The sequence below is a fragment of the Neovison vison genome, chromosome 9 (genome assembly GCF_020171115.1).
Source record: "Neovison vison isolate M4711 chromosome 9, ASM_NN_V1, whole genome shotgun sequence".
Taxonomy (NCBI): domain Eukaryota; kingdom Metazoa; phylum Chordata; class Mammalia; order Carnivora; family Mustelidae; genus Neogale; species Neogale vison.
This window is the reverse complement of record NC_058099.1, coordinates 10,331,343-10,353,724: the sequence shown is the minus strand read 5'-3', so window position 1 is coordinate 10,353,724 and position 22,382 is coordinate 10,331,343. Positions and strand designations below refer to the sequence as shown.

Here is a 22,382-nt window from a genome sequence, read left to right as displayed (position 1 = left end):
TGCTTTGGCCCCAGAATGTAAACAGGCAAAGGGACCTGGAAACTAATTGCAAAATTTATTCCAGGGCTGCAAGGGCTGGGGAGATTCTTAAGGGCACTTCTCATTTTGGGGCTGTGGGTCTCTGGCCTTGGCAGGGGCACATGTTTCAGTGGGCAGGGGCGGGGACAGAGACAGGGTGGTGGGAGGCAAGGGGGGCATGGATGCCCAGTTACCTCTAACTGGGCAGGCTCAGCACAAGCTGCAATGGCGACATGGAAGCAGGAAAGACAGCGGACACCCAGCCCGGGGACCAAGGAGAGCCAAGGCCTCCCCTAGCGCCTGGCCCTGGAGAGTGTCCTTCAGGACACAGGGCAGGAGGAGGCCAGGGAGCGGAGACCCAGCTTCAAAGGTTTGCAGCAAGGGATCCAATGGGACGGGGACAATGCAGAAGGGGCTTATCAGCAGTGTCCCCTGTCTGGAGACCCATACACCCTCCTCAAGTTCACCCGTATTCCCACACACACAGACTCTGAGACCGGACAGGCCATCCTGCTGTTCATCGAAGGAGGGGCAAGCAACAGCTCCTCTCCGGACCAAAACAATGGTCCAGCACTACCCATGGGGTCCTTGGCACACGGTGTTTGGAGAGAAAACATAGGCTGTACTTGGGGGTAATCCTCAAGTCCCCGCCTCAGTCCTCAAATCCGTTCCCTGCCCCACCCCCCACTACATACCCACCTTTCCAAGAGTATCTAGATTACTAGATTAAAAAACGAAACCCCCAAACCCACAAACCTCTTGACTACAGCCTTTGCAGACACATACCAGCCTGGGCTGGCCAACTATGGGTGGGGCTAGAATGTTCTAGCTCCCTGGCGAGAGAGGAACAGAAACTTCTCCTTCGGTGGGAGAGGGAGAGAGAGAGCTGACTGCGGAGAAATTCTTTTCAGATAGCATGTCACAGTTCTCCCCTGCACGAGTCAGACGGGGTGGAAGGGCTGGGGAGGCTTGGTCCTAACCCGCCCCCTAGTGTTCTCTAGGCCCCACAGTGCCTGACCAACTTCGCCAACTCAGTGACCCCTGTTGACAGAACAGAGGGCTGCCCTCCTGGTCTCTGGGAGGGAGTTCTGGAGACCCTCTCTTCTCCTCCACTTGGTGCCCCCTCAACGTCCCTCTGCTTCTGTTTCCCGGAGAGGAGAAAGGGACAACTTGGGACCCAAGGGACATGGAGGCCCACCAGGGAATCCCGAGCCTCCTCCCCGGATTTGTGCGTCCAGACTCCAGGACAGACAGGGGAGCAAGGGGAGGGTGAGAGGGTGGTTAGCAGCCGCCTTCTCGGGGGGGGCCCTCCGAGCGGGGGCCCCCCTACCTCCACCAGACCCCGTCCCCCCTCACCCACCTTCCCAAACACGGGGCTGCCGAGAGCGCAGGGGCGGGGGCGTGCAGGGTGGGGCTCTTGGGCCGGCAGAAAAAACTCAGTCCCCTGGAGGGCCTTGGCGGGGGGCGGCGGCGGCTGCGGCCCCGCCCACCTGCCTGGCCCCGCCCCGGCCCCGCCCAGCCCAGGCTCAGGTCGGCTTGGCCTGCAGCATCTCGATGAGCAGGTTGTTGCGCGGCATCTCGTTGCCCAGGTGCTTGTGGTACAGGTACTCCTTGGCCTGCATGCTCAGCGCCCGCACCTCCACCAGGCACAGCAGCAGCTGCTGGAACTTGTCCCCGCAGTGCGGGTAGTGGCACAGGGTGTAATCGAGCAAGGCGGCGTTGGCCTTCTCCTGAGCGTCCTTCACCAGGCTGTGGTTATTCAGGAACTTCACATCTGCAAAGGGAGGGGCTCCGTCACCATCAGCAGCCCATCGCATCAGCCGCCGTCACTGGCAACGCCAACGCCAACACCCCCTGGAAGCACCAAAGACACGGGCGCCACTACTGTCAGAGACGCGACCAGGCCTCCCGTGGCCACCACACCGCCACCGCAGCGGGGGAGGAGCACAGCCCCCAGCATCCATCGCCAGTATTGACAGCCCCGCATCCCTCCCAAATGTGGCCACCGCCGCCACCATCCCCCCAACCACCACAGCCGTTCCTGTCCCCACCACAGCAGCTGTCACCAACACTGCCCTCTCTGCAGTTATCCCAAACATGGCCACTGCCACCATCACTCCCCCAACCACGATCACCTGCCACCATCATGACTGCCACCATCACCCTCCCACTGGTCAGGATGAACACCTCCATCGTCTCCAAAACCATCCCCACCTCACCAGCTGTCTCCCTGCGCATGTGACAGGTGACAACAGTACCTACTTCACAGGACTGTCGGGAGAATTCAGGGACATGCTTGGTGGGAAGTGCTTGGAGAACAGTGTTGGACACGTAAGAACACGTAGGTGGTGACATACTTGAACACAAGTGTGTCGCCACTGTAACCCCTACTCTCACTCCACCATGATCAACACCAACCCCAGCCCGACGGTCAGAACCATCGTGGGGGGCCTGGATGGGGCCATTGGTTAAGCATCTGACTCTTGATCTCGGCTCAGGTCTTGATCTCAGGGTCATGAGTTCAAATCCCACGTAAGGCTCCACGCCAGGCGTGGAAACTACTTTAAACAAACAGAACAAAAAACCATCCCGTTGCATCACCCCCCACCCCCGTCGCCATCAGTGGACAGGCCCAATTCTAGACAGCGACAGGCACTCCTCTTGTCTACCGATCAAGAGCCACCAGTACCACAAGGAGATTCTCTCATGGGGCCGTGGGGGCAACTGTCACGGCAACTGCATTTATGGGGGGGGCACCCCGGGGAGTCCCGCATGGGAGACACAAGCAACGGAGCAGACATAGCACAGAGCGAACAGGCAGATCTTTAAAAGCATAGAGCTATGTGGAAAAAAACAGAAAAGGAAGGTCCAGAGTTCAATCTACATGGCAAAGCCATCTACATAAATTAAAAATGCTTGCACAGAAGCCTGCACATTATGTAAGAACAGGGACAGACAAGGAATCCAAGTTAAACATGAAGGCGTGGCTGCCTGTGGCAGAGGCAAGGGCTGGCCACTCTCCGTGGACTGGTGATCGCTTGTGCCAGGGACAGAGGAGTGTGACCAGTGCCTCCTGCATGCCCAGGAGGGGTGCAGTGAAGACACGAAAAATAAATGTCTTTGGAGAGAGGCAATTGGGGTTGGAGAGAGGCAATTGGGGTTCAAGACCCAGTCCCACCGGTTAGGAGCCGTGGCATTGTGCCCTGTCCCCTCCTGGCCTGCAAGGCCTCCTTCCTCTGGGAACGGGGCAGCCCACTTTGCGCAGGTACCTGGGCCCCGGGGGGCACCCAGAGAGGGTCAGTTTGTCACTCAAGTCCTCATCACGGCTTGGTGGGTGTCTCTCAGCTCCTGGGCCGCACCCCCAGTTGGTGCCTCACCTGGAGACTGAGGTTCAGCAGGAATTTACAGGATCCGTCCCCCAGCCCCAAATCTGGCCTGGCCTGGCCTGTGAGTCGGCCTCCAGGGGTTCAGGCAGTGGTCATCCGTCCATTTCCCTTCTGCCCCCATCCCCATCAGCTCCGTGGCTGCGGGGGAGTCTGGAGCCCAGCATGTGCAGCCCTTGGCCCTTCTAATCCCGCTTAACACCCACTGCGCCAGGAGGGCTCGATGCTCCTGGCAACCCTGATCCCCAGCCGCCCCCGGTACGCCTGCCGAGGCCTGTGTTGTCCAAAGTTGGATTTAGGGAAACCTGAGCTGGGCCTAAGGCGTATGGCAGGATCTGCCCCCCACCCCGTCCTCCACCCCCACCCCTGGCTGCCTCACCTCCTTGTAGTGAGCCAGGGTCACTTTCTCTCTTGCCTCCCCATGATCACCATGAGCCCATAAGGCACCTTGGTGCCAATTAGAAAGAAGTTTCCCCTTGTCCACAGGGACAGTATGGCAAGGGGCTCACAAGCAGGCTATCAGCCCCTATTCATCCCCTGCCTAGGGGCCCTTGTGCAGTGAACAACGTGTTCAACTGTGCATTGCAGCCCTGCTCCTTAGCCTGGACTACTCCAGACACACTCAAAGGTCATGGGAAACCCCCACCCTCTGTGAAGCCAGCCTCCTAAGCACAAGAGGCAGCTACTGGCCCGTCCCTGTCCCAACCTGTTTTCATCCCACAGAGTCCTGTCTACCTTCACCTCCCACCCCCACCTCTCCTCACGGCTCCCGACCCCCCGACCCCCCGACCCTAGCCCAGGCTGGCCAATTCTTCTGATACTGCCTTCTGACCATACGAAATAGGAGGCTGAGGGTCCAGAGAAGGGTAGGGACCAGCTCAAGGCCACACAGCAGTAAGGGGGCCCAGAGGAAACAGCTGGGGGCGGAGGAGGATGGGCTGGGATGCTGCAGCAGAGGCAGGAGTGGGAGGGGGCTGGGAGGACCAGAGCCTCGGCTTTACCAGGATTTACTGTTCCCCACAGCCCCGCAGCACCACACCAGGGACAATGGGGTGGAGCGCAGGGGATGGTGCAGACAAGGACAGCGCTCAGGGACAGCCCTCACTCTTAACAGTTCTCTGGGCCTCTCAGCTCTCTGCAGCCTGGAGACCCCCACCGCACCCATGCGGTGGGCTACCGGGCTGGGGAAAGGAAGCCATCACCAGTTAAGCCCCAGTGACCACCCTGCAGTGTAGGCGCACCCAGGTTCCCGGGCACCCGCAGGGTGTCGTGCTTTCGCTCAGTTAATCCCCAAAGACACCCAGGCAGGCAGAAAAGGGCTTCCCCCAGGCGTGGGGTGCGCCTGGGACACCGAATAGATGCCAGAGTCTGGACGCAAAGCCAGGCCTCCTGGCTCCAAAGGCTGGTAGGTAAGCACAGGCAGCGTCAGGCTTGGACATCAGTTCCTGAGCGATGGGACACGAAAACTTTATATTTTGTCCCATCTAGGAGTCCTGTCCAAGGGCCCGCACCCCTGGGATCCTAGGTTTCCCAGGCTACTGTGGACTCCAGACTCCTCTTCCTCCTCACCCTGGAGGAGACCACTGTCAAGTCGTTTCCCCTCTCCCACCTCCCCGCACCCCCCTCTAAGGGACTGTCGTGAAGATTCTGTGGAATAATGGGTGTGACAGCCAACATCCCACTGAAGCCACGCCCTTCTTCCACTAGATAGGAGGGAGCAGGAGTCGCACAGACCTGGAGGTGCCCCCTTAGTATGTCAGGGGTTCAAATCCCAGCTCTATAATCAACTGGGTGACCTTGGGCAAGGCCCTTCCCCTGAGCTGTTTGTCACCTGCAAAATGGGAACCGGGCCTGATCTGTGTGCCCAGCTCTGGGCCCCGGGACACCGCAGGTTGGAGATGGGCCCAGGGGAGAAAAGCCTGCCGTGTCCCCCCCCCCACCCCCAGCCTGCTTAGCCCCAGCAGTCCTGGAGGTGGGAGGCGGGAGGGGGCTGGGAGATGGCACCCCCCCTCGGAGAGCAGCCTGCTAGCGCTGCGGAGCTGGGGGCCCCCAGGTTCTCAGAAAAGCCCCCTTTTCACGGTTTAATTGAATATTTGAATAATCCTTTCATTCCAGCGAGGCATAAAGAATGTTGTCCCAATAGCGGTGACTCAGGCAGGCGCCCCCGCGCACAATGGCCCCTCGAGTGGGGCTGCTATTCAGGCCGCCTTTTGTTGGCGCGGAGCAGTGGGTAAATTGCAAACGCTTAAGGGAATGCTGCGGCGGCCGCCTCAATGGGAGTCAGGAAATCGAATGTTAGGTCAATCCATTAAGCTTCGATTAAGTCCTCTGCGGAACAATGCCAGCCGAGCCCATCTTCATAAACACCGCGATTGCCAGGAGAGAGGCACTAATTTTAATTAAACCTCCTTACCTGCCTCCACGCCTGCAGGGAGAAGGCTATTTAGACGCCAAATGGCACCCTTCTGCGGAGACAGGCAGGAAGGAGGCACGAGGGGGCTGCAGGCAGTTGGGGGGGGGGTGGGGGGACAGTCGTCACAAGGGACAGGGCTGCCCAGCCCAGGGAGGCACTGCCCCAAGGGTGATGTCCAGCATGCCAGGTGGTGGTCTAAGAGCAAGTGGCCATCCCTCTCTGGGCTCCAGGTCCCTTAGGGACTTAACTCCTGGGGCCTGGGACCATGGGAGAGCCACCCCCCCCTCCACCTTCCAAACTCTGGGCAGATCTTTCCTCTCGTCTTCCCCAAACTTGTCCACTTCACTCCAGCCCAGGTCTAGCCTCTTGCAGGGCTCTGGGCTGCCAACTGCCAACCTTCTTCCCTGCAGCAGCTGGAAGGACCTTGCTAAAATGCAAATGCGATCATGTTACTCCAGCTGAAAAGCCTTCCCAAGGGAAGGGTCAAGGTCCTTGGCCTGACATTCAAAGCCTTGCACAGCTCAGTCCCTGCCCGCCTCCCCAGGCTCCTCTCCACCCCTTCCCTGCCCCACACCACAGCAGACCTCCCGGATTCCCCATCTCTTTGCACACGCCTTTGCGGCCGCTTGCTTTGTTTCACCTAGAACACTCCTACTCATACTGCAAGGCCCAGCTCAGAGGTCCCTCCTCCAAGAAGTCTTCCTTGATATCTTAAGTGTGGGGTGGGTTCTTCTTTTTGGCCCAACCCTGATCACACTGGCCTGCTCAGGCTCCTGCTGGAACCTGAATCTTATCAGCCGATAGCCTCGTAGCTCAGCTGGCCTCCTCTCTTACTGTTCTCCCAGGAGCTCAGGCAAGTGCAGGCACCTGGGCCTCCTCCTCCTCCTCCTCCCCTCCCAGATTCAGCCTCATTACAGTTTCTGACCCGCTGGGCTGGGCGTTCCCCCACCCACCTCAGCCAGACCTGCATCCCTGTGATAGGGCACTGTGCCAGACAGCAGGCAATGAAGATGGAGACCGACTTGATCATTCATTCAGTTCATTCATTCATTTCTTCCTTTGCTCACTGGTGGTAATGATGGTTAGGAGGAAAAACACCACCAATGCACTTTCCAAGCGCCCAAGCGATGCAGAGCACCTTGGGGGAATTCCCTCATGAAATCCTCATAGAAGTTAAAGATTATCAGGATGGTCATCTTACAGATGGGGAAATAGAGGCTCAGAGAGGAGAGTGGCTTGCTCAAGGGTACACAGCCAGAGAGAGAGTTCAGATTTAGAATCCAGGGGGTCTGTCCCTGGTTCCCATTCCTAAGCACTGTTCCACTGTGTCTCACATGTGTGAACACACACTCACACACACTCTCTCCCTCCTGTATCCAGCCCCTCCAGCCTATGCCAGCCAAGCCCTGGAGAGTGTCCCTGTCTCTTAGGCCCCATTCTGGCAAGCAAGAGGAAGACTAGCGAGAAGGAGGGGCCAGCACTCTGGCTTCGGAAGAGCCTGGAAAGAGGGCTGGGCTGGGTTCTGCTAGCCTTATCCCCCACCTCCTCCAATACAAGGAGAAGTCCTGGATTTATCACCTGGCTGAGGCCAGAGCTGCACTGGGCCTGGTAGTCCCAGCCCCCGAGGCTTTACTGGGAGAGGGGCAGGGGCTACAGGGGTGTGCCTTGGGCTCTAGGGGTCTAGAAAGCCAAAGCGGGGCAGCAACTCACAGGGAGGCCTGGCCAAGAAGGCTAGTGGCTGGCAGCCCACCTTCTACCCACCCCACCTCTGGACCTCCCTGGAGGCCTCCTGATTAGTGTCAGGTCAAGAAAGCAGCCCGAAGGCACCTGGGTGGCTCAGTGGGTTAAAGCCTCTGCCTTCGGCTCAAGTCATGATCTTGGGTTCCTGGGATCAAGTCCCACATCGGGCTCTCTGCTCAGTGGGGAGCCTGCTTCCCTTCCTCTCTGCCTACTTGTGATCTCTGTCTGTCAGATAAATAAATAAAATCTTTAAAAAAAGAAAGAAAGAAAGCAAGCAGCCGGACCGCCACAGACCCCGCACTTCAATTCTATGTGCACTCCACATTCTTCTTGTCTCCAAGTCTCCCGTCACTCCCCAGTTACATACAGATTCTTTCTACGACGGGACATGGAAAAAGCCACCAGCCCACGAAAGTTCATAGTTCGCTCATATGTGAAAACAGCAAAGGCACAAACACGCACATGCCTCCCAGAGTCTCCACACCCCCAACCACACGCCACCATGCCTGGCCGCTCACAGAGACACGGCTCGGAGGCGGGACTCGCTGGAGGGAAGGGACGGCTTCCCCCAGCTGAAGACAGTGTGGCCCCGGCCCCAGAGGCCCTTCCACGGGCTTCAGGCCACAGCTCCTAATTGGCTGCCCCAGATTCTGTCCCCAGCCAGCACCATGGTTGTCCCCTACCAAGCCCTGTAGCCTTGCACGGAAACCCTCCAACTATTGCAGTAGTGGGGAGAAGAGAACGGCCCAGGAACCATAATCAATACTCCCTTAATACCCGCCCAACCCGCCCAGCTCTCCCCAGTCTCGGGCAGGCGCTCCCTTCCCTGGCCCGGGCTAGGATGTCAATTACCACAAAGATGACATCTGAATCCTTGCCCGAGTGACAAGGCAGTCATGCCTTTCCATTCTGACCTTCCATCCGGTCTACACCTCTGCTAAAAGACTGATCCCTCCAGCAAACTCCTACTCAGCTTCTAAGGCCCTGCTCAGATGTCCCTCTTCCAGGAAGCCTTCTCGGCAGAGCCCTTGTTCCCCACTCCGAGTTCCCCATCTCTGTCCCTGCCCCGGCAGCACGAGCCAAGCCGGAGGCCTCTACTGGACTGGGAGCCACCTGAGAGCAAGGACACGCCCGCGTTCACAGCCCTGCTGAACCCGGGGAAGGCACGGATGGCTTGCTAGGGGAAGGAGGACAGGAGGCCAGCCTGAAGAGAGCCCCGAGCAGGGTGGAGGCTGGAGGGGCACTGGCTGGGCAGGTCAGAAGGTGATGAGACGGAGCCGCCCCCCCCCCGCCCCCTCCCACCCCCCCCCCCCCGACGCCTGACTCAGGTTGTGGGGCTGCTGGGCTGGGCTCACCCTCTGCCACTTCCCTGCTTTACTTTCCTCCTCAGCCCTATCATGGTCCTCTGGGCTGTACATCTCACTGATCATTCCACTCCTGTCCGTAGCTTACTAACTGGATTATGCTTATGGTCTCTCCACCGATAGGGCTGGCTCGGCGACAATAGGGACAGGGAGACACCCTGTGTCCCCGGTGCCTTGCAGAGTGCCCATGCTCAGCACGTTTATAGAACGAATGAATACAGGAGCGGATGAATGAGTGGGAATCCCGCCCAGAGCCGGAATCTGGGCCCCCTCCCCCAGAGCAGGGAACCTGGAGAACAGGGACCCCAGGATGGGAGCCAGGGAACAGAGCCTCCCCAGCTCACACAGGCCTTTTTCTGGAGGCGACCTGGGCACTTCTCTGGTGCTTCCAGCCAGGAATTTACCGAACTCTCCGGAGTCCTTCCCCACAGAGGGCCAATCTTAGACCGGGTCTTGGTCGGCCCTACTTCCAAACAGAGAAACTGAGGCCCAGGGAGGAATCAACCTCCATTTGAAGAGCCGGGCCAGGGGCCAGGTCCCTTCAGGCCCTGACTCACCACGGGAGGGGTCCCCGCGCGCCGCGGAAGCCCCCTCGGGGGCGGAGCCTCACGGAGCTGGGCGGGGGGGGCGGGGCCTGCAACCTCGCCCCCTCCCCACCTCAGGCCGCCCTCCCGCCGCCGCCGCAGGTGGGCAGGCGCACTCACCGAGGCTGAAGAGGATGAGGAATTTGAGGCAGACGAACTCCTGGCGGTCGAGCTGCAGCGCGTGCAGCTGCAGGACCAGCTCCTGCGCCCGCAGGACCAGGCTGTGCAGCAGGGACCCCGCCTGGGCGGCCACCGTGCTCAGCTCCACCTGCGCGGGCGGAGGGCAGGGTCAGGGTCGGGGGACCCGGGGCGGCGGGCAGGGGCGCGGCTGGCACTGGAGGGGTGCCCCGGAAGGAGGCTGGGGAGGGTGGCCCCGTCCCTGGAGCTGAGGGGGTGGGGGCCGCTCCCCGCGCCCCAGAGACCCTCCAGCCCCACAGCGCGGCCCCGCCTCCCCAGGGCTCCTCACTGCCGGGCGAGCTGAGGGCCCCACGGTCCGCAGAGCCAACCCCGGGGTCCCTCACGCTCAGAGAGCTGCCGCCGACCCCGTGGCACGAGCGGCTTTTGTGTTTCGTGCGCTGTCCGCGGCAGACACGCGCTGGGTGCGGGGACAGGGTGGGGCCTGGTCCTCCCGATCCCCGTTGGCCGCGGGACTGCCCGGGCCCCCACGCCTACCCGCGGCCGCTCAGACTGGGAACGTGGTCACAACTCAGCTCTCGTTCACACACACTCCTGGGCACACTTGCAGGGCGGCCCAGCCATTTCAGGAAGTGAACGCACACACATACACACAGGCGGTTGTAGGGTCAACTCACAAGGTAAGGGGACGGACACGCACCGGTGTATGAGTTCCCACACGTGGTGACAGGCAGATCTCAACAACCACAGGCTTAGGTGTGTGGAGATACGGCCTCAGAGACCACGGCCTGCGAGTTGGCACCGTCCAACAAACACACTTACACCTCAGACTCTCCTGTCCCGCACTCCTGGGGACCTCCAAGCCACACCCTCGGGACCAGCATTCCCTGGCCCTGGAGGCCCAGGGTGAGAACAGGGCATGAGGACTAACGTCCAGGGTTGGAGATTCGGGATGGGGAGCAGGGCCTCAGCCTCCAAACCCCACCCCCGAGTGCCTGTCAACTGCTCTTCCTCCTGTCTCCCCCTTGGGAGTGATGCTCCCCCCACCAGCCTAGATCCCGGCATCAGCCTCTCTTCTTTCTCTCCCTCCTTCCTTCCATCTCTCCCATACCTCCTCCAGCCCAGGAGGGGCCTTCCTCCTTGAACTGCTCCCGCTTGGGTCCCCAGCATTACTCAAGGGCCTCGACTTCCTTAACCCCCATCTCTCCCCCTCAAATACAACCTGGATGAGCCCTTCCTCACTTAAAACTCTCCTGTTGCTCCCTGCTTGATCTCAGGAGGTCCCAGCTCCTATGCTAGGGCCTGTAATTCCCTGCTCAGGGCGGGGTGGGGGTCCCTAACTCCTTCACCCATTCCTTCATCCACCCAGGATTTAGGGCCTGCCCCTAGCCCTACCCCTCGCCTACAGGGCTCCTGGTCCCCCAAACCCACCTACTAGCACCCACATACGGGCAGCCTCTGGTAACTCAGAGGTTCTAACCATCCCCCTGTGTGCCTTTGTCCATGCTGTCCCCTCTGCTGTGATGGGAGTAGGATTGGCCCCAACCACCCTTTACAACCTGACCAACCCCTATGTGTTCTTTCAAGACCCAGGGCCACTTTCACCTCCTCCAAGAGCCTCCCTGACCCTCCCCACATCCCTGAGCTGCTTCCTCGGGGCTGGAACCTGTCGAGGTCAGGGCCAGGGCTGGTCAGACGGAGGTGGGGGCATGAACTTGGGGAAAGGGCTGACATTGGGGGTGCCCAGAGCCAGCCCTGGAGAGGCCTAGGACCTCTTCTGGGCTCAGAATTCTGGAAGCATCCTTCAGGGCATGGCACAGGACACAGTAGGGTCTGGTCACCTCCTGCCCGGTGACCAGCAGGATGCTGCCCTCCTTGCCGTGTTGGATCTGGCGGTAGATGTGGTCGAATACCAGCAGCTCGCTCCAGCAGTTCTGCAGCAGCGTCATCTGGTCGGCCACCTGCAGGGAAGAGGCACGTGTGGGGCTGGGGTCCTGCCGGGTTCGCCGGGGACCTTCCTCCCACCCCTGCCTCTCCCAGCCCACGATGCAGAGGCTCACCTGGACATGTGACCTGGGCAAGCTGCTTCCCCTCTCTGTGCCCTTTTTGCTTATCTGCCTGCTTCATCAAAGGGTAGCAGGGATCAAGCGGAAAAAAAAAAAGCCACTGGAGGTGCTCAGAACTCCGACGGGCCTGGCTGCAGGCCCCAGCTCTGCTCCTACAAGGAGTATGATCTTAAGCAAGTTCTATAGCCTTCTGAGCCTCAAGTGTCTCACCTGTGAAGTGGGCAAAGTACAGCACCCGGTGGGGGTGGTCCTTCCGCCCCAGAGGGTCAAGGCATTCTAGCACCGCAAGAGTAGACACTTGTGACCATGGTGAGCGGGACTCAGGACCGTGGGATGCCAGAGCCTGAAGGGCCCTCAGGCAACCTCTGGCCAAAACTTCTATTGTTCCGATGACAATCTCCTGCCCAGAGAAGGCGAGGGACTATCCTGGGATCACAAAGAGGTAGAGCAAGACCAGAGCCATGGCTGGCCTTCTCAGTCCACAACCCTCTACAGTGACAGATACCGCGCTCTCCTGGGTGCTCCCAAGTGCCCGGGGCACAGGGGCCCACAGGTCACCCTGGGGAGACACGCTACAGATGCCAGTCCCTCCCAGCCCCCGCGGCTCGCTCGCCCGCCACCATCTGCCCAGCTGGTACTTCCTGGGCCCTGCCCCGTGACGAGAGCCAACTCTGACAGCTACTAGTCTCCGTGCTACAGATCCATGCCCCTAGGAGGCTGGGACAGTCCCTAACCCCAGTCTAAGGAGAGAAGACACCCCAAGGAGTCAAGTAACTTGCCCGAGGTCACACTGCCCCATCTGGTTCCAGATCCGCGCTCCGAACTGCCTGGGATGGAAGAGGACCCAGCCAGGCCACTCAGGAGTTCACGGCTCACTCGTTCTCTCCCCCACGAAGCTCCCCTCAATCCCTTCTCCTCCCGCGGTGCCCTCACCATCCTCTGGCTGTGGCACCTGCCACATCGGAGGACTCCAGTTCACGCCTCTGCCTCCCCCAACACCTGCGGGGTCTGGGAAGGTCTGGGAAGGCAGGGCTGGTGTCCAGCTCATCGCTGGGCTCCCGGAGGAGGGGCCAGTGAGCAATGATGAATGCGTATCTGCTCCCGAGATAGGCACAGGGAGCAGAGAGGGGCTGCCCCCAACCCTGGGGGGGCCAGAAGGATCCAGGCAGCCTCTGGCCTGAGGGGAACTAGCAACGCCCAGTGCCCAGCTCTCTTTTCTTGGGGATTGAAGCCCCCTCCTCCCCTCGGTTCCCCCCCACCCCCGGGGGCAGCCTGGGGCCCATCCTCAGGCGGATGGAGGCAGAGAACAAGTGCACAGAGAACAAGTGAGCAGCTGCTCAGGCTTCCTTGGGGCCTCGCCCGCGCACCTTTCCATGGCCCGCCGTGGCTGAGAACAAGAGGGAGGGCCTGTCTCTGTCCTGCTCTGAGTCACCAGCCCCCTATCTTCCCTTGCTCACCTCGTCTCTGTGTCAAGAACCTGCACACCTCTCCCCTCCCCTCCTAGCAGAAAGTGCTTCCTAGAGCCCAGCTGTGGTCAGAGCAAGAAGCCCGGCCGGGGTCCTAGGCTCAGCCGCAAGGGGCCCTGGATTGAAGGGGCCGGGAGAGAGGAAGACCCGGGCAAGGGTCAATCACAGAGACATCTCTCCTATCTCTCCTCAGCAAGTGGCCAAGCCCCGGAGACCCACAGGCAGGAGGCCTCCCCACCGGTTTCTGAGGAGGAAGGCAAGGCTCGGGGAGTGCCTGTGACCGGGCCCACTCTCAGCACGCCGGCCCCGGCCTCCTCACCCCTCCTGTCAACATTCTGCCCATGTTACAGATGAGGAAACGGAGGCTTGCCTAAGGTAACCGGAGGCCCCTAATTGGGCCGGGCTGCTGGAGGGCCCCGGGAAGTCCCGAGGCCAGCATGGAAGGCGCCTGCTAGGAGTCAGTGGCCTACCCTGGGCCACCCAGATGGAGGCAGAGAGAGAGGGAGGACGTGCGGGGCTGGGCTCTGCTCACCCCTCACTGCGGCCCTTGGGCCTGGCTTAAAGGACCAGGGGGGTGGGGAGGTGGAAGAGTGAGAGATAAAGGGGAGAATTAGGAGATAAGCAGGCTGAGCTTTGGGCAGAAAGCAAGAGGGGTCACAGTGACCCGGCTGGCCAAGCCCTGGGAGCAGACTCTGTACCCAGACCTCAGACCCCAGGAGTGGGGGCAGCCCTGGCCACGGGGCTGATAGGGGTGGCAGGGCGGCCAGATGCCATATTGGCTGAGCCGCGGTGCCCTGTCCCTCTGTTCGAGTCCCCACTCAGCCCCATATCCTCCTCTGCCCTGATTTTCTGTTCTGAGGAACTGGAAAAACAAATGCTCCCTCTTTTGGTTAGAGAAGATGTATGAACCCAGGGGCCTCTGTTGCAAAGGGCTCTGTGGCCCCATGGCAGGCTCTCCTGCAGATCCTGCCCCCGCTGACGTGCCCATCTACCCCTGGCCAATGGACTTGTCACTTGTTCCTCCTCTAGGTGGACAGATGGACACATACTAAACTCTCAAACACTGCCCACACACAGATGAGCACGCACACGCATACAGATACACGCGCGCGCGCACACACACATCTCTTTTTATTTCAAAGAAAACCAGAAGGCCCTCGCTGCAGGCCCCTCTCCATAGTAAAGCAGGTGGCTAAGAGCCTCACTTAACCAAAGAGGCTGGTTTTCACCTTGCTTCGCTTTCTCCCTAAGCAAAGGTTCCTCCTCTGCCCTCGGACCTCCCTGGCACCCAGGGAACAAGGACGTTTGCCAGCGGCCTGGCCCTGGGGTCCCTCGCCGGCCTGGCCTGTCTGCTCAGCCTCCCAGCCGCCCACCCCTCCCGCCAGTCTGCCATAAATCCTCCCGGAGCCTTGACGCTTCGCAGCCTGCCCTGGAGAAGGGGTATTTATGGGTGCCGAGCTGACCTCCCTCCCAGCAGGGTCCCCCCCCCGGAGCCCCCCGGGGTCTGATCCGTCTGGCAGCCGAAGGCCAACGGGCTCTGTAACTCTCCAGTGACTGACATGCCGCAGGCCGGCCGGGGCGCGGTCCCCGCGGAGCGGTCGCCCGGCCGCCGTTTGTCAGGCCGGGAGTGACAGAGTTACTGCTGTTTAAATGAAACCATCAATCTGAGCCGTTCTCTTGCCCATCGGGGGCCTCGCAGTTGGATGTTGAGGGTGAAGTGATGTCAAAATGGGTCATTAGGCCCTCTGGGGGCTCCCCTCCCCCTCCCTGACTCCTATGGGCCGTCCTGCCCTTCCTGGGAACCGTCCCGAGAGGCTGACGGCTTGGGCAGACACATGGCCCTCCACCGAGCAGAGCAGCAGGGACGGGTGTTTCTGCCACCTTGCTGCCACACAGTGGCTTTCTAAGCCCAGGGCAAGGTGGCCTGGCCCGCGTCTGCTCCCGGGACATAGTGCCCAGGGGAGCGTGGGTAAAGCCTATGCTTTCGCACTCCTCCCGGCCAGGCCTGAGCACCTCCTGCAAGTGCAGGTCGGGAGCAGCGGCAGAGGGGACAGGAAGGATGGGAGCCACCACTGCAACCTACCAAACTCTCCTGTGCGCTGGGCCCTGTGCGGGACCGCGGACCTGTCCCGGCTCACTAAATCCTTGCAACAGCCCTACGAGGCAGAAGTTTTTCAACTTCCCTTATCGTATAGCTAAGGGAACCGCGGGCCGAGGAGTAGTGCCTCGCCCACTGTCACACCCGGGGTTAGGCAGCAGAGCCCATGGAGCTGCGACTTGAACACAGGCTGCTCTGATCCTGGTCTTTGTTATGAACTTCTCTGCCACGGTCAGCGCCAACACACCTCAATTGCGTGAGATGAAAAACTGAGGCAGAGGGACATCTAAGCTGGGAGAGGGGATGGAGGAGGAGAACCCCGAGAGGGCGTCCAGGCTCCCGGCATCCCTGGCAGCTCAGCAAGGACCCCAGGCCCTCCCCTAGGCAGCGAGATGTCATCAGCATCACAGGGGGCTGGGTGGCCTCTGGGGAGAACTCAGCCTCCATGGTAGGATCCGTCCCTGTCCCAGGATGTGGGGCCTCTGCCAGCCCTGGCTCCTGGTCCAAGCTCTGCTTCTGACCCTGCCAACCTCTCCAGACACAGAGGACCACCTGAAACTCCCTGACATAGGACACCTTTTCACATTTCTAGGTCTTTCCCTATGCTCTTCCCCCTTCCTGGGATGTCCTTAACCTTCTCAGACTGCTTTCTGGAAAGGCAGAGATCAAAGAAAACCCTGATTTCCTTAGATAGGGCCTTTTGCCCTGCTGCTGGGCCCCACTACCCCCCTTCCATCACTCCCAGAGCCCTGGATGGCGTCTGCATGACTGTCTCCTGCAAAATCCTGGCTGCCTCCTGGGTCCAATTCATTTCAAGGTGCCCACTGCCCAGCCCCAGTGCCCCACTCTAAGAGCTCGAGAGCTCCCCACTCTGTCTCCTAAGATGTATTCTGCTGGAGGTGGTGGGGGGGCTGGTGAATGGTCACCTAAGAGGGAGAACAGGGTCATTCAGCCCCATTCCCACTTTTCTGCTTCCCCACCTCTGGCTTTGCAAACAGACACCAGCCAGGCTCGCTGGACCAGTAGGAAAGAAGTTCCGCATGGCTGACGAAGAGGCCCACTATGGGCTGGGCTGCTGCAAGGTTCCTCTACAGAAGATGGTGACCATGGTTCATATTCCTGGGCTCGATTCAGAGATTCTGGGAAGGGGAAGCAGGAAGGTTTGGACCACAGAGAAGCCAGAAGCAGGAAAAAACACTCAGCCAAGCTGGGACAAAAGCCCTTCCCATCCTGCGTGAAAAACCCCAAGAGACTAGGAAGGCGGCCAGAGGAAGTGCCCTGCCCCTGGATCCAGGGTTCTGGAAAGCCAGGAATGCTCTGCTCCTCCTCCCCTCTGCACAAGGGGCTCATGGGAAGTCTGGAGGGGAAGCTGGCAACCAACCCAAGGGTCCTGGGATCCTCATCCCCAACCAGGGCCTCCAGCCAGGAGTGAAAGGCAGATGGGATTGCTCAAGGTCCCGCCTCTTGTCCCATCCATGAGGTTGGCCTAGAGTGGGGACAAGGGTGAGAAGTCCCACCCTGCGGCAGATGGAGGGCACATCCCCAGCTCCTCCACTGTGGAAGCAGGAATCATCACCACCAATTCCAGGCCCCCAACCCCATGATGCCTCAAGGGCTTACAGGCCCAACCTCCTATTTTATCCCGTCCGTGGCCAGCCCAGGCAGGCAGTGCCCCCGGCCCATCCGGCCACATGCCCCTGGAGGAAGCCCAGGCGTCAGCATTGACAATGCTGCTCAAGGCTGCGGTGGCCCCAGCAGGGAGGGCAGCGGGCCTTGCTGTTTACACCCAGCCCGGGAACAGCCAGGGAGGCCGGCCGGGGAAAACCGCACACCAATCAGCCCGGACAAAAGATGGTCTGTGCGCCGGCCAGCGAGAAGGGCCTTGCCTGGGCTTGAGCGGCCTCAGAGGTTGGCAGAGCAGCCTGTTCGCAGGGAGCCAGGGCCCCAGAGGGGCAGCTGCCAGGCCTTGGGCCCTTTAAGCCGCCCGGCAGAAGGACTGGGAACCTCTATCCTATCTGGCCTCAGTTTTTCCCGCTGCTTTCTTGCTTACTTTCGCTGCAGGTACTTTAATCCAGGGGAAGGGAAGACTTGGGCAAGAGGTAGTCGGGCTCCTTTGGGAAGACACACAAGGACGCACAAGCCCCACTTAGCCCCCACTGCACACACAGACCCTCGAGACCAGCCATCATGAACGAGAGACGCAGGGACAGCAGGAACTTTCACCTTAGCTGGGAAGGAGAACGTCCACAAGCATTCCACACTCCGAGATACGAAGACCCCCACCTATCATATTTGAGGCTGGCAGGGATTGGCGGCCTCTCCAAACAGGAGGATGGGATCACTTGTGTCCTCTTCTCGACACTGGGCTGGGGCAGCCAGAGACAGCTTCCAAAGAACTCAGCTAGTCCTTTGGGGGAGCTCGGGGTCTCAGAGGAAGAGAGATAAATGCCTACAGAGACCCTGACCAGAAGAGAACGGAACAGAGACCTAGAGGCCCAGAGAAACGGAGATGCAGAGAGACAGCACATCAGGGAGAGAGGGATAACAGAAAGAGATAGAGGCAGAGACAAAGCAGCAGAGTCTATGACAAATAGAGATTCAAGACACAGAGAAAGAAAGAGAGCAGGAGGGTGAGGGAGAGGGGGGTGAAGAGCAGGGAAGGCTGCGATAGGCCAGAAACACTCCTCAGTGTCCCCAGAGAAACCTCCCTGTGCCCAGATGCTGCCTGAAGCCAGTGGGCAGGACAGCTCCATCCAGAGGTTAACTGGGACGGAGGCTCGGGCGCCAGGATGACACCCCAGGCCCAGTGGCCAGCCAGGCGGGAGGAGGGACTCACCTCCAGCTCCTTGAAGACCATGCACCTGCGTGCCCAGTCCACGATGGAGATGAAGGTCTGGTCAGCCATCCTGCACAGAAGGCTGAAGGGCGCGGGCTGGTCAGGGCGGCCTTTGGCCGGTTCCTGCAGGCAGCCCACAATGCGAGCCCGCACCTGGTCCTCTTCTGGCTCCAGCTGCAGCAGCTGTAGGATGAGCTCGGGCACGCCAGGCCCTCCAGAGAAGGGCTCTGGGTAGCCATAGGGTGGCCCCGGTTGCGGGGGACTGGCATAGGGCTCTGGGTACTCAGACTTGATGGCACGGCCAGGGAAGGTGGGATAGAGGTAGCCGGCCAGTGGCCCGTGGGCACCGGGCATGGTCATGGGCAGTGCTGGAGCCCCAAAGTCGCCCAGTGGCCCAGCAGGTGGACCAGAGGCCAGGCCCTTGGGCTCAGGCGCGTGCAGGCCAGGGGGCAGCATGTAGTCCGGCGGCGGAGGGGGTGGGGGAGGCACCCCCATCGGGGGGCCTGTTTCCAGCTTGAAGCCATTGGCTCGAATCTGTGCCTTCTTCTGCTGCTTCAGGGCACGGTCTCGTTTGTACATGGGCCCAAACTTGTTCCGGCCACCCCGCATTCGGTCAGCACGCACAGCTGCGGGCAGAAGGAGAGCGTTGGTCTCAGCCCCTCCGAGCCACCTACCATAAGGTCACGGTCACAGATCTTTCCCAAACTGCGTCACTTCCCCCGCTCAGTACCTTCCTGTGGCTCCCACTGCCCACAGAGGAAGTCCATCTCCTTAGCCTGGCATTCGAGGCCCTGTTTGCCCTCCCGGATCACCCTTTCCAAGACCCCATGTTCTTTCCCCACCGTGTTCTCTCTCCGCTCCTCTGGCTTGGCACGTGTCGTTTTCCTCCCCTGCTCCCCACCCCCCATATTCTTTCTGCCTCCAACCCTTTCCTTCTCTCATTCTGCCAAACATCTAGCCCTAGGGTCACCACCTCCAGAAGTGTTCCTGGATTCATCTAGGCACACTCCACTGTCCTTGCCCCAAATGTCCTGCCTCTTGTCCGCTGTCATCCTGCTGAGGGGTATCATGCCATGTGACCCCGGCTGAGAGTTTCTGGGGATTCAGTAACGGGTTCAGGTGCCAAGTACAAGGCCGAGCAGGGAGATGGCAGCAGGAAGCAGACCCCGGTCAGCCTTCCTCACAACCTCCCTCCAGTGCCCAGGGTCCAGCTGCTTGCTTCTTGACCGACTGGCCGACTCTGTCGAGCCCCTACTGCAAAATGACTCGGGCTTCCCCCAGTGCCTTCAGATATGACGCTGAATTTAGGGCTGGCCAGGGTTCCCAGCTGGAAGAAGGGACCTCCCTGGCTCACCAGATGTCCCACCGCCTGGCCAAGAATGTGTCACTAGCTGGACCCAGCAGGTGCATCTCTGCAGCTGGAGTGTGGCCCCAGGCCTTGCTCAGACAGGACCCCACCCTGAGTTCTTGGAAAAGGGACAGAGCAGGAGGGAGAGGGTGGTGCCCAGGAGGGAAGTGCCTTGGAGGTCCATTCAGCCCATCTTCCTGCCCCAGGGGTGAAGAGCCCGGGCTCTGCTCCCTCTGCTGCATCCGGAGTGTTGCTGCTCCTTGCACACAGCTAGCTCCCCTGGCCCGGAGGACCCAGAGCTGGGGATATTGGGACATTCCCCTCTCATCTGGGAGTCCTTCCTCTAGGTGGCAGGACTTGTAGTCAGTGGCTCCCAGAGCCACTAGGGACCTTCTACATTGTTTGAAAACTTGAGCCAACAGCTGCCTGCTCGGCACACAGCCCGACTGGGGCCAGCAGGGCGGACGCCTAGGACTGTCCACACTCAGAAAGTTTGAGGTTTTCCTGCTGAAACGTTTTCCCTCCCCTGTGGATGGAGGGGGTGGGAGGGATGGGCCTGGGTCCTCTGGGACCCATTGTTCCCCTTCCCTCATCCTCTCAGGGTCCTCCCAAGAACATGGTATAAGGACTTTCACCCGATAAGTGATCGACCTGAGCGAACTTTTGGACGGACAAACATTTGGGTGGACTGGATGAATGAAGGCTGTAATGATGGACAGATAATAATATAAATAATGATAATAATAATAATAGCAGTTGCTCTATACTAGCCTTTCAATTCCCTCACACTGACAATTCCGTCACACTGACTCAAGAAGGACCTAACTGGGGCGCGTGGGTGGCTCAGTGGGTTAAGCCGCTGCCTACGGCTCAGGTCATGATCTCGGGGTCCTGGAATCGAGTCCCGCATGGGGCTCTCTGCTCAGCAGGGAGCCTGCTTCCTCCTCTTTCTCTCTGCCTGCCTCTCTGCCTGCTTGTGATCTCTCTCTCTGTCAAATAAATAAATAAAATCTTTAAAAAAAAATAAAGAAGGACCTAACTACTGTTAGGTCCACTTTTCAGATGGGGAATCTGCATCTCAGAGAGGTTAAGGAAGTTGCCCAGGATCAATCATCCTGTGCGTGGTGGCCCTGGGACTTGAACTCTGTCTGGTTAAGGTATTAAACACCCTGGCTCCCGTGGTTGTTGGGTGTCAGTGGGGGTGTCCTAGGTCTCCTTACAGAGGGAGGAGGTAGGCCGGGCTCTGCCCGGAGCTGCACACCCTCTCAGAGGCTGGAGAGACGGTCCTCTCCCTGGGGTTCCCTTGCGGATGCCTCTGGACCCAAGCCCGCGGAGCCTGCACGCATCCCCTCGCCAGACAGAGCCACTCCTTACCCCTCCGCGCGGAGAGCCGGCCTCACCCCACGTGCGGGGCCCACGGCTGGCCCCAGAAACTTTAAGAAGGTCACGAGTGCCCTCCTCGCACCCCTTCCACCACCCGCACCCCCCAAGCCGGGCTGTCAGAAGTCAGCGGTCCCAGGCCGCCGCGCCGCGCGCCCACCTTCCAGGCGCATCCCCACCGTCAGGCACTTTTGGAAGCGGCAGAAGGGACAGCGCTTGCGCTGCGTCTTGTCGATCTTGCAGCTCTGGCTCTCGGTGCACGTGTAGTGCTTGTTGTTCTGCACCGTGCGCTTGAAGAAGCCCTAGGGGAGAGCGGAGTCCGCGCGGGAGGCGAGCAGGCCCCGTGTCCCCCTCCCCGGGCCGGTCCCCGCGTTCCGGCCGCCCGCCCGCGCGGCCCCCGAGCGCCCAGCCCGCCGCCCGCCGCCCGCCGCCCGCCGCCCGCTCACCTTGCAGCTCTCGCATGTGAGCAGCCCGTAGTGGTAGCCGGACACCTTGTCCCCGCACACGGGGCACAACTCATCCAGGTCCTCGTCGTACGAATAGTCCATGCCCGCGGCGTCCGCCTGCGGAGGGAGGAGAGGGTCACCGCGGGCGGGACGCGAGTGGCGGCGCGGCAGACCCGGGGCCGGCGGGGTCGGCGCCCCCACGCCGCTGTCCCCCATCACCGCGCCCGGGGCGAGGCCGCCCATTCGAGCGCCCCGAGCAGCCCGTCCTGGGATGCGGCCGCTGCGGCCCGCGCCTCGGCCCTCACCGGCCCTGTCCCTCTGCTCCTGCTCGGGTTCCCGCTCGGCGCGCCCCCCGCCCCCGCCCGCGGGCTCCCCCGGCGGGGTTTGCGGCGCGCCCGTTCCGGGACCCTCGGTTCGGTGCGCTCGGGTCTGGATTCGTTCGTCTGAGAACAAAACCCCGATTCTGAGAAAACGAGATGGTCTCGGCCGCGGGGGAGACACCGGCGAGCCCGGCCGGAGTGGGGCCTCGAGTGTTCTGCGGATCGGACAGGGACGAAGGAGACAGAGACAGAGTCCGGGGGAGACAGACAGACGGCCAGAGCGAGAGCGAGAGACACCGACCGACGCCGCCTAACGGAGCGAGCGCCCTGGGGCGACAGAGACAACGAAAATCCGAGGCTGACAGAGACACACGGATGCCGGGCAGAGAAAACCCGGGGGGAGACGAGACAGAGAGACAAGGAGGTGGAGAACGAGAGAGAGAGAGAGAGATCAGAGACGCCGAGAGGCAGAGGCCCAGGAGAAAACCTGAGAAGGAGACGCGGAGCCAGAGACACAGCGGTAGACGAGAGACAGCCCGAGACACGGAGAGGCGAGAGAAACCCGGGAGGGAGGAAGGCAGAGGGGGGACAGAGACACTGGGGGAAAACCTGGAGAGACGGAGGCGCCCAGCAAGGGGGCCGGGGCCGGGGAGACGCGCGGGAAGCGGCCGGACCCGTGCGCCCGAGCTCCGAGGCGCGGCCCCGCAGGGCCGGACCCCGCCGGGGACTCGCGCCGAGGGAGGCGGAGAACGACGGCGCCCGGGACCGGGAGCCCGAAAGCGCCG

General features: G+C 60.9%; 1 protein-coding gene across 1 annotated transcript; it reads right to left on the bottom strand.

Moving 5' to 3' along the window:
* Positions 1 to 1,544: 1,544 nt before the first annotated feature.
* Positions 1,545 to 21,379, bottom strand: NR5A1 (nuclear receptor subfamily 5 group A member 1). Its single transcript, XM_044264226.1, has 6 exons — positions 21,278 to 21,379; positions 20,992 to 21,133; positions 18,104 to 18,729; positions 11,479 to 11,598; positions 9,623 to 9,770; positions 1,545 to 1,792 (listed from the first exon to the last, which is right to left on the bottom strand). The coding sequence occupies exons 1-6, from the start codon at positions 21,377 to 21,379 to the stop codon at positions 1,545 to 1,547; spliced, it is 1,386 nt and encodes a 461-aa protein (XP_044120161.1).
* Between the last annotated feature and the right edge of the window lie 1,003 nt (positions 21,380 to 22,382).

What these genes read in the sequence shown, in the direction of transcription:
- NR5A1 (XM_044264226.1), bottom strand. Translation starts at nt 21,379, where the DNA reads ATGGACTATTCGTACGACGAGGACCTGGATGAGTTGTGCCCCGTGTGC. An exon ending in TCACATGCGAGAGCTGCAAG is followed by an intron (nt 21,134 to 21,277) that starts GTGAGCGGGCGG and finishes GCTCTCCCCTAG; the next exon opens with GGCTTCTTCAAGCGCACGGT. An exon ending in TGGTCTTCAAGGAGCTGGAG is followed by an intron (nt 11,599 to 18,103) that starts GTGAGTCCCTCC and finishes TCTTCCCTGCAG; the next exon opens with GTGGCCGACCAGATGACGCT.